Raw genomic sequence first — 11,812 nt, forward strand, 5'->3', positions numbered from 1 at the left:
CCGCAAGCTCCCTCCCTGTGACACACCTCCTCCACCAAGGCCACGGGGCCTATCCCTTCCCTTCTTCCCTTACAGTCCCACCTGCCGGGACCCAGTATTGAAATGTGTGAGCCTGTGGAGGCCATTGCCACTCAAACCCAACTTAGTTGAATTAAATGTATCCCTTCTTCTCAGCAGAGCCTCCTCATTTACTTGTTCAACCTGACGCCCACTAGACCTTCAGCAGGTGTCCAGCCTCAGACTCTTAGCACTCAGACTCAGGCACTTAGCAAAATGCTGTCAAGAGCACCCTTGGCTGGAGACAACTGCTCACTCATTCAGTCCTTGGTGCTGACTGCAGTGACTGAGAGGACGGGTGAAGTACAGTGAGAGCCCATGAAGGGACGTTCCAAACAACAGGGTGTTGTCCAGGAAGGAGAGAACAGACAGAATGTCCCAGGCAGACAGAGCACACCCCGGCATCAGCATGGTTTGGCTGAAGCAAAGGCTGCAAAGAGAGCGTCAGGCGAGGAGGCCGGAGGAAGAGGACAGGGCCAGGGAGAGGAACCTGACCAACTGGCTGAAGAACATTTGTTTGCAGGAGACAGGAAGTCACTTTTAGGATGATGGCTAGATAGCCCTGGAGCAGCAGTGTGAGGGGGCAGGGTGACACAAGCCAGAGGTTTGCACAAGACGGAGTCAGAATTGTGAAACCAGAAGGCAGATTCCCAAGAAGCCTATACAAACCAAGCCTGCCTGAGGGGCAGGCCCCTGCATAGCACGTCTCCTCCTTTCCCATTTCCGAAAAGCCTCTCTGGATCCGAGCTGATGACCCCTCCTCTGGGCTCCCTCGTGGCTTTCTGGCATGTCTTCATCGGTATATCCATGTGTTCAGTTATACACTCTGTGTAAACCACTGGGTTTTTTTTTTATATTTATTTATTTATTTATTTATTTATAATATATATTTATAATATATAAGTGCACTATAGCTGTCTCCAGATACACCAGAAGAGGGCATCAGATCTCATTACAGATAGATAGTTGTGAGCCACCATGTAGTTGCTGGGATTTGAACTCAGGACCTCTGGAAGAGCAGTCAGTGCTCTTAACCACTGAGCCATCTCTCCAGTTTTTGGTATCTCTTTCTCTGAATCCCCAGCATCCAAACACTGTGGGGGACTTGGCATTACTGAGTAGACGGCAGGATAAAGTCGCTGAGCATGTCTAGATGCTGGAATGTTGGGGGGGGGGTCACACAAGGACCACACGTGTTAGCTCATCATTGTGTCCAAATACCTGAGGACAATCAGTTTAATGCCAGAAAGGGGTTGCTCTGCCCCAGGTTTCGGCCCTGTTGTTTGGGCCTGTGGTAGCCACAGTGCATCAAGGCAGGTGTGGGTGTGGTAGAGGAGGCCTGTTCTCTTCATGACCACCAAGACTCTTAAGAAAGGGAAATGAGAAAGAATGTGGTTCCCAAATCTGTTTCAAGGTTCCATCCCCCCGGTGCCTTAACTTCCCTCACTAGCCCCTACCTCCTAACCTCCTCCCCGATGTCCTGAGGAGCAGCCCTCGACGCATGGGCCTCTGGGATTCCAGACCCAAGCTAGAACACCTCCACATCTCTCCAAATGGGATTTCTCCAAACGGATCTCCAGATCCACAGAGAGGAAGTGAACTTGCCAAGGTCTCACAGAAAGTTTTGTCTGCCACACAGGCAGAGTCCTCTGCTTGCTCCATCCCTATAGTTTCTCAGTCCTGACTATAAATGTGCTGATATGTGCACAGGAGCTTGGGGACATGCGGCAAGCCAGAGAAACAGCAAATACTACACTGTATGGCACAGAGAACCCCAGTGCAGATCTACCAAGAGGCGTCCAGAGGAGACAGACCCTAGGAATGGACTTTCATGGGGAGGCCTGAGGGCACAGAGGGGTCAGCTGTGCAAGAGGTTGGTGAGAGCAAGGGGAGGGGTATTGGCCAAAGGAACAGGAGCAGCAGCTTGGAGACGTGGCATGAACCCCAGAACTAAGGAGACGGCCAGGTGCAATGGGTGCGGGGCACTCCGTGCTGAGGAGAAGTGGGAGAAGGAGGGACAGTTTTTAAAGAACAAACATGTCAAAACTCAAAGTGATGGGCTTGTGGTGCTCTAGTTTATGGTGCTTCTACTTGTAGTTTCTTTTCTTTTTTTTCTTTTTTCTTTTTTGGTTTTTCAAGACAGGGTTTCTCTGTGTAGCCCTGGCTGTCCGGGAACTCATTCTGTAGACCAGGCTGGCCTCGAACTCAGAAATCCTCCCTCTGCCTCTGCCCCTCTGCCCCTCTGCCCCTCTGCCTCCCAAGTGCTAGGATTAAAGGCGTGCACCCCCACTGCCCAGCACTATGTGTAGTTTCATGAGGCAGAGGCCACTCCCGTCTTTTCAGGGCTGAGCACTGCAGACCCCATGACCTGGCCCCTCGACTGCAGGGGATGAAGCCAGAGATCTCTCAGGGGCAGTCCTCTGAGTGTTGCAGGCCACCATACCACTGGTTGGCATATCTTTGAAGCAGACAATGGCTGAAGGATTTAAATAGGGGAGTGGCGTGATCTGATTTATGTCTTGGACATGTTACTCTGAGCATCAGTGAGATGGCTCAGTGGTAAAGGTCACTGCCCACAGCCTGACCACCTGCGCTCCATCCCCTTAGCCCACATGGTAGAAGAGACTGTTCCTATAAGATGCCTCCTGATCCTCCAGGCATGCGCATGCCCATACACACACATGCGCATGCCCATACACATACATGTGCATGCACTTCAGCACACACATTCACAAATATACAATTATAATTTTTGACATGCTGAGATAGACATGGTGGTGCAGGGCTGTATTCCTGACACTTGCAAGGTAGAGAGGCAGGTGGAATCAATTCAAAACTAGACTATCTCAAAAAGAGGGTGTGGGGGTAGTAGAGGTACAGTATTTGTGTGTGGGGGAGAGCACTATCTTGGCTGTAGGAAAAGCCTGGATATATAACATAGTGATTAGAAGACTAACACAGAGGTCTAAAGTCCAAGATGTCTAGACCTGCATTTTTTAAAAAATTAATTAATTTAATATATATGTTTTCCTGCATGTATGTATGTATACTATGTTCGTGCCTGGTGCCTACAGAGGCTAGAAGAGGGCATCAGATCCCCTGGAACTGGAGTTACTGACAATTGTCCACTGCAAGAACAGCCAGGAAACAAGAACTTGAGGTCAGTTAGGGGTCCAGAGTGAGTTCCATACCAGCATGAGGGACAGAGTGAGACTTTGTCACACAGATCCAAGCTCAGGAGCTGGAAAGATGGGCCCAAAATTCAGAGCACTGTCTGCCCTTCTGGGGGGGACCTGGGTTTGATTCGGACCCTCCACATGGCCGCTTCCAACCATCTGTAATTCCAGTTTGAGAAGCCCTTGCAACCTCTTCTGACCTCCACAGGCACGGGGCATGCGCACAGTACACTCACACACACGCAGGCAAAACACTCATACATGTAAACTCAAAACTCAGGCAGGAGAGATGGCTCAGAGGTTAAGAGCACTGGCTGCTCTCCCAGAGGACCTGGGTTCAATTCTCAGAACCCACAAGCCAGCTCACAGCTGACCGTTACTCCAGTTCCAGGTGAACCAACACCCTCACACAGAGATAACAACAGGCAGAACATAAAAAAAAAAAGTAGCTAAAAATAAGTAAATTAATTTTAAAATCTTTATAAAAAAGAATATATTACTTAGAACTTTGAATTTCACCAGACAGTAAGAACCTCACTCCCACCAGCAACACACATTTGGTATTTTGTGTCTCAAAATACCAAAAGCAAAACTCCCTAGGCAGCCCTTCCCCTTTCTCTTCTAAAAAAAAAAAAAGCCTACCCCAAGACAGGAGCCCAAGGGTGAACCCATGAACAGCGAAGCATCAGTGAGACGGGCCCAGAGGAGAAAGGCAGAGCCAGGGATGATAAGGAGGGGAGGACGCTGGCACCCAGGCTGGAACCAGGGTAAGGAAGGTGTCATGTAGCTGCCTGCCTAGAGCAAGGGGACAAAACCCAAGCCAGAAGAGGTGCAGCCAGGCTGGAGGTGTGCACCGGAATCCTTAGCTACTGAACTGAAGGGTGTTCTAGGGACCCTGCCCTGTGTTCAATCTACCCCGTCCACAACCAGCAAGGAAAAAAAAAAAAAAAAATAGAGCAACTGTGTTGGGTAAAGGGAGAATTAAGTCATTCATCGCCTTGAACCTGATCCATTTGCTGTAACAAACATTAAGGAAAAGGACGCCAGCCCTGGTGGTGCACACCTTTAATCCCAGACTCATGTGAGTTCAAGGCCAGATTTGTCTACATGGTGAGTTCCAGGGCAGCCAGAGCCAGAGACCAAGTCTCAAAAAACGCACAGATGACATTTGAGCCAGGCCTGAGGGCTGGATGGTAGTGATGGTTCTATGTGAACTCCCCAGTCTCCCTGGCTTTATTGTGCCTACACTTTTCCATTTCTGCAGTGGGGGAGAGGAGACTAAAGCCAGGATGCTAGGCAGGAGAGGAGGGCCCTCAGTGGGAGCGATGCCCCCAGCCCCTAGCTAGCTTCCTGCTTAGGTTCCAGAGCGAGCGCCCGCCCCCCCCCGCCTCACTCATTCCTTTCTATTTGCAGCTTCCTTGTGAGGTTCCCTCTTTAAAAATCTCCTCCTGTTCATCTTATAACTTCCAAGAAAAAAAAAAATGAAAACAAGCTTTACCCTTTTCATAGTATTTGGCTCAGTAAGATTTAATGTTAATCAACTTGTTAATTTACTGACCTATTAACGAACAGTCAATTGTAGTATCCAAGGCGGGGGGGCTGTAGCCGGGAGACAGGGATTTTTCTCTTTGTCAGCCTACTGTGTAGTAAAGGATGACCTTGAACTCTTGATCTTTGTGCTCCCACCGCTCAGTGCTGGGATTCCATGCTGCAACTGCCATACCTAGCAAGACTTAGATTTTAAGACTATTAACTTGTGAGATGTATGGCAGATATAGTGATATGTAATTTTGTGTATCCTAGCAACAGCATGTGAGGCTAGAAAGGTCAGCCTGTGGTACTAAGCTCAACTTCAGGGTTTGGTTTGGGTTTTTTTTGTTTTTGTTTTTTTTGTTTTTGTTTTTTTTGTTTTTTGAGACAGGGTTTCTCTGTGTAGCCCTGACTATCCTGGAACTCACTCTGTAGACCAGGCTGGCGCTGGCTGGGACTCAAGAGATCTGCCTGCCCCTGCTTCGTAAGTGTTAGAATTAAAAGGGAGTGCTGCCCGCCACTGCTGCCACCACCCCCAGGCTGTGAGCTTACCTTCTAACGCAGTCTAACTTTGATGCTACAAATCCTACATTCCATGTTCTACTTCATATATTGTATTTCTTTTCATTTTTTGGTACATTGGCTGCCTGTAACTGCTGCTGTGCTTCAATGACAAAATTAATTTAAAACCACAGCTACCATTTTCTGCACAGGGCCTCTAGGCTAAGCCCTGGGATGAACATTCTCAGTTCATCGACGAATTTTACAGGTGCAGAGGCTGAGACACTCACAGGCTGGTGCCTGTCATGACACAGTCCATCCTCAGTAATCTATGATTTTAGGGATAAAAAAGGAAATAATTCAATTCTCAGAACTGTGGGGAAATAGACAGGGATCTTTTAGAAAGATGAGTGGTTTTTGCCCTATAACCTTAATGTTTCAGGAAAGTAGCTAGGAAGTAAGAGCATTGAATTCAGACATTGAAAATTGGTTAGCTGTGTGGTGGAGGTGGGTTCCCCCGGGCCCCTCTACACCAAGTTTCCCAGGAATGTGTTCTGGGTGGTGGCTAAATTTCTGCCTAGTCCTCTAAGTCCATTAATCTGTAGCTTCTAGCTTAGGACAGAGCTAGATTCTTGTCAAAATGTGAGGCATTCAGACAACCCTGTCACATTTGCTGTGGAATCATTCTCAGCGCCCCCTTGTGGCTGTGAGGCCTTCAGACAACCCTGTCACGTTTGCGGTGGAACCATTCTCAGCGCCCCCTTGTGGCTGTGTCTGGGATCCAGGGAAAGAACCCTGGAAATTACTTTCAGAAGGCCAAGTCTGCAATCCTCATTCTCCCTGGACAGCAGAGGGCCTTCTGATAAGGTAGTTCCTTCTAGCACAGCAAATCTCCCAGCATGCAGCTGGGGTCCCCCAACTATAGCTGAAGATCAGAGCTGGCTTCTGCTCTGGGCATGCTGCTGCCTGATGTAAGGGAACCCCCACTGGGACTCAGGATCATATTACTATCAGCACTGAGGTAGCTGAGTCTCCCAGTACACAGTAGGCACTTGCTGGTAAGAAATCTAATCCTTAGGAATGCCCTCCTGAGCCTGGAGCCAGAGGCTTTTGTAGCTATTGTCCGGTAAATTGCAGACTGGGACTAGGAAGTTGGTGTGGACTTGAGGTTCTCACGAGAAAACTGGCCTTGCCTCCACCAGAAGGAAATGGCTGTTTTCTGGCCTGGGCTTTCAGGCTCCTGAGAACTGCCTACTGTAACCCAAGTCGGGTCAGCAGAGGCCTCCTGCTCTCTAGCCTCTGTCGCCTGGAATGCAGAACTCCCTGCCCTCAAAAACCCAACCAAGCAACCAAGCCCCACAGACCCAGCTGCACCCTCAGCCGCTGGATGTGGGAGAGTAGCAGTGTAGTGCGGCTCTCTCCATCTTTCCATCTTTGCACCTGCTACTCTGCCTCCCCGCCACCTACCCCCTTCCACCTCTGCCCTGAGGCCCAGCGTTGTCCCGACACCTTCACTGAAGCTCCAGGTTGCCCTCAGTGTCCTCCCTTGTTCCCACGGTCTCTGCGGTCCACTAACAGGTGTCAGGCAGGGGAGATGCCCTGAGGTGGGAGGATGGCAAACAGGCCGTGGGATGGGTATGCCAGCAGTGAGGAGGTTGGAATGAGGTCTGTGGTCGAACTGGGCGGGTTTCTGGCTGCTGAGTAGTCACCAAACTGAATGAACAAGAACAGAGGGGTGACACCTTCTGAGACCTGTAACCACGTAGCAGGTGACATCAGCCTGGTCCCCACCTTTTTAGTGTAGCTGAGACTAAGCAAAGGGCACAGTTTGAATAGTTCTAAGGAGCCTTCCGGCTCTGCTGTTCTCACACGCTGTGAGCTTACAGTGAGGCTACCCAGCCCTTGCCTCTCCAAATTCACCTCCCCAAATCTAACGAAAGCAAGGCTAAGATACCATTTTCCCAAGGTCAGTTACACAGGGCTTGTGCTCTTCCCTGGGTACTGGCTCCTCTCGCTGCTCTGCGGTGAGCTACCCTGTGGAAAGGTATACAGGGCAAGGAGCTGTGGGTAGGGTAGCCTCTGCTAACGGTAAGGGGTGACTCCTGCTGTCACCCACACCAACAGTGGGAAGCAGATCTCCATTGCACAGGCTCAGGACGCTGTTAGCACTGAGCAACACCAGCAAACAGAGGGTCCTCAAAGCACCAGCGCCTGGCTTACAACGGTGGAACAAACACTTAAAGTCACTACCTTTTTCTTCTAAAAAAAAAAACCTTGTATGTATGGGTATTTTGCCTGCACATGTCTGTTACACCACTATCTGCCTTGTGCCCACAGAGGATATCAAATCCCCTAGAACTGGAGTTACAGTCGTAAGCTACCATGTGGATATTAGAAATTAAACGAAGGTCCTAAAATCAGCCAAATTTCTTAACCACTGAGCCATCTTTCTACCCCTGTAGCCACAAAATCTTGAAGCCAGTTGTTACCCAGCCCCTAAAAACCCAAGGTTGAGGGCTACTGAAGGAATTCTGTAGTCTGTCCTGTGCAAGAGGATGGGTAGTGTGTACGTATAGCATTAAGCAACAACTCACAGGCTGTTCTTGTTTCCATTTATTAGTCTAGGAATATACAAAAGTGAGACATGGCACGACAATCTCATGGAGAAAACAGAATACACAGGAGGGGGTGGCTTTCTCCCAACGCCTCATAAAGGCACACACGTGAGGCTTGGTTTGGGGTGGCCTCCTGTCCTGGACCCAGTGTGCTGCACAAGAAGCCAGGCACCTCTGTGAAGAGAAGAGAAGCCCTTCCTCACACCAGACTTGGGGTGTGGCTCAGGAGGACGGGCCCCAGAGCAACGCTGAGCTGTGTCCAGGGTGCCAACCTCCAGAGTGAAACCAGCCAACAGCAGCGAGATAACCCAAGGCGGCACCTGTGGGACAGCCTTGTCCCTAGCACAGGAGACAGGAAGCCAGGGTAGGCTCAGATTGAAGAGGGCTAGGGTGAGAAGCAGAGGCCCAAGCCGGGCATTCCAGACGTTATCTACCACCCTCCCCAAATGGGGCCAGCTATGCCCTCTCAGACTCCCCTTGGTAAGAAGAACCCGACCTACAGTGGAGGTGTCTTTAAGACATGGCCCCTGCCCCTCGAGTATCCCTGGAGCGAAGTGGATTATCTAAGTGGCTAAGGTCACTAAGGACTGCCCTTCCCCAGTTAGCCAGGGCCAAATGTCTTGTCGTCTGGGGAACACTAGAAGGGGTGGGTAAGAAACCATCAAGGCCCATAAATGTCTCAGCCACCACCTTGAACAGGACACACTAGAAGTGAGCTTAAAATACTGACTCTTCCCTTCTTAAAAAAGATCTAACATTGCAATGGTTTAACAAATTATAATTTCTTTTAAATAACCCACAGACACCCATGACGCTTCCAAATTTACAGAACAAAATGCACTTGAGAACTTGGTAGAAAAGGATTTCCAGTCATTCCTTCCAGGAGCTGACACGCGTGGGCTGGGTCAGTTCACCTCCAGCACTTCAGTCTCTGGAAGGCCAAATTTGGTCTTATGATTGTCAAAGAGCTTCACCAGGGCCTCCATGTACATGGCGTGGTACAGGTCGATGTCTTTCTGGGTCGGGTGCTCCAGCTTGGGGACAGTGATGGGTTCCCCCACTGCAGAAGAGGGACAGAGGTTCTGTCAGTCAGCGTCACTGAGTGGCCCATTCCTGGGTGCCCAGTGGGAGGTGACCCTGTGCTGTGGGCAGCATGGGAAAGACCCCACCCAAGAGTGTGGCCTCTGAGCCCGGGTGAAGTCCAGCTCCACACTCTGCCATGAGTTCCCAAGTAAGGTGTGGACCACAAGCTTAGCTTTGGCTTCACTCAGGACAAACCCCACTACCTCTCGGAGCCTCAGTTTCCCCATCTGCCACCCAGCATCTGTCTCATCGAGCTTTCCTTCTAAGGATTCTGGGAAGAACAGAGCACGCTTGAACAGCCGTAAGGGCGAACAGAGAGAGGACAGTCCTCACGACAGGCTTTGCCTGGCCTCTTCCTGCTTCACGTTCAAGCCCAGCCCAGCCCAGCCCAGCCCACAGTCCAGAGGCACCATTCAGACTCTTCGCCCCCACCCTACACACACATACACACCCCTCCCCCACCACCACTACTTCAGCCCAGGCTCCTGAAGCCCCAGGCTGTCCTCCTGGCTTCTGCTTTTGGCCCATCCTAACCTTTGTTCTCCCCTGGACCTAACAGCTCCAGGGATCCCTTAAAGCTGTAGACGCGTGCAGATCTATCTCACCCTCATGAAAGCGGCTTCTCTTCCCAGCAGGCAGAGGTGATTACAGAAAGCCACAACTGGTCAAAATCTAACCCAGGGGAGCTCAGCCCTAATGCACAGGTCTACAATAGAACCCCCGCACCCAGAGCTGGGGAGCATCTCAGAGGAGACAGAAAGCCTGTGAGAGCCAGAGGACCTGGAAGTCGGCTGAGGGAGTTGGTACCCTAGAAACGACAGGGAAGCTAACCCCATGATATTTCAACAACATGAACCAGCCCTGAACAAGACACGCCAGCCCAGAAGGGCACTCTTGGGGGTGGTGCTCCTAGACTAAGAACCACAGGCAACTAGGGACGGCTGAGAGGAGGACTAAGTCTTCTCCCAGGGATAAGTCCCCTTTGCTAACCCAACACCAAGAGGTTAGCCCTGACATCTTACACACACAGGCGACACCGGAATGAGTGAACAGCACCTGGAGCTCCCCTCCCAACTGCCCCGCAGCAGCTTCCCACCCTGCAGCTGAGGAGGCGCCACTGGCTCAAGCCGCTGCCACCCCCCCCCCCCCCCCCGACCCCTGTGAGATGTGCCACCTTGCAAGGAGCACAGGCGAACATGCACATTGATGTTGATCTCACCCCCAACACACGGGTACTGCCTGACCTTTGGACATTCCAGCCCACTCTTCAGAACCTCGTGTGCCCATGAGATCTCAGCGGTGGGAGCTTAAACACACGCCCACATGCACGCACACATGCCCACAGCCCTGATCGTTGATTTTCTGAATGCTCTGACTTGTCCCCCCAAACAAAACCTCACTGCTAGTCGTTCCCTTAGGTCCCACACATTGGTCTGTTTACTCTTCTTTCTGTTCCTCACAAGAATCAATACCTTGTTTTTAGAACTCTTGTTAGGCAGTTTTTATTTTATTTTCACTATGTAGCCCTGGAACTTGCAACCTAGAGCAGACTGGCCCCAAACTTGCAGCAATTCTGTCTCTGCCCTCCATCCTGGGATTGCAGGCATGCACGAGGACACCTGGCTCTTCCTCCTTCTTTTCTGCTGAGAATTCCCAGCCGGCAGGGTAGGAGATGTCTCCTGGGTGGGCACACTATTGAGTAGGGCAGCAGACCAATCCTATAGCTTTCCCTCTTACAGCTGCACGCCCAGTGCTGCCATACCCAGTCCTCATAGCTGGGTGGCCCTGCTCAGCCTCCTCACTCCCAGGACCCAACCCCTCAGGGTCCCAATGACAAGGACGTTCATTCTCTGAGCCGGGTGACCTGCTATGCTCAGGGTGGCTGTACTGGCTAGTTCTGTGTCAACTTGACACAGGCTGGAGTTATCACAGAGAAAGGAGCTTTAGTTGAGGAAATGCCTCCACAAGATCCAGCTGTAAGGCATTTTCTCAATTAGTGATCAAGGGGGAAAGGCCCCTTGTGGGTGGGACCATCTCTGGGCTGGTAGTCTTGGGTTCTATAAGACAGCAGGCTGAGCAAGCCAGGGGAAGCAAGCCAGTAANGAACATCCCTCCATGGCTTCTGCATCAGCTCCTGCTTGAGTTCCAGTCCTGACTTCCTTGGTGATGAACAGCAGTATGGAAGTATAAGCTGAATAAACCCTTTCCTCCCCAACCTGCTTCTTGGTCATGATGTTTGTACAGGAATAGAAACCCTGACTAAGATAGTGGCCTTCTGCACAAGGCTTAGGACTCACCGACGGTGGTGATGGGCTTGGAGTAGGGCACCAGCCCCCAGGTGTCAGAGGAGAAGAGGCCTCGGCCATGGAAGATGCAGGGGGCGAAACCAATATACTTCTGGAATTTCTTCTGGACCCATCGGCCCCAGGAGCCCTCCTCAAAGATCACCTGCTTGTATACCTCATTCTCTCCAAAGGAATAGGTGGGAACCAGGTCAGCTCTGCAAGAGAGGCCCAGATCTGTCAGACCCCATCACTGGGTACCATTCCCAGGTCATCCTGGAGGGCCTGGCTCTGCTGTCCAGCCCAATTCTACTCCCTCACAGGCACAGATTCACCTCATGGCATGGCCTCAGCACACTAGCTGTCCTTGTCCCTCCCTGCCTTTAGTCTGACCTGACAGAGCACACCATTGAACAGCCTTTCCTGAAACCCGAGAGAAGAGCTTGTTCTAAGATTCATGGGGCCTCAATGGCTTGGACTACTGGGTCAGCGCAGTGAACCTGGCTCACCCTAGTCGAGGCTCCCACAGCTGAGATGTGGGTGGAAAGCAACGACAGAGTACAGGGGC

General features: G+C 51.0%; 1 protein-coding gene across 1 annotated transcript in view; it reads right to left on the reverse strand.

The window, feature by feature from the left end:
• Positions 1 to 7,862: 7,862 nt before the first annotated feature.
• The window catches only part of Dgat2 (diacylglycerol O-acyltransferase 2), a 29,226-nt gene continuing 25,276 nt past the window's right edge, over positions 7,863 to 11,812 (reverse strand). Inside the window, exons 7-8 of the mRNA XM_021206837.2 lie at positions 11,260 to 11,462; positions 7,863 to 8,939 (exon numbers count right to left, since the gene is read on the reverse strand). Coding sequence (XP_021062496.1) covers positions 8,785 to 8,939; positions 11,260 to 11,462 — 358 coding nt within the window. The 3' untranslated portion in view covers positions 7,863 to 8,784. The remainder of the gene's footprint in view (positions 8,940 to 11,259; positions 11,463 to 11,812) is intronic.

This window comes from Mus pahari, chromosome 1, assembly GCF_900095145.1.
Source record: "Mus pahari chromosome 1, PAHARI_EIJ_v1.1, whole genome shotgun sequence".
Taxonomy (NCBI): Eukaryota; Metazoa; Chordata; class Mammalia; order Rodentia; family Muridae; genus Mus; species Mus pahari.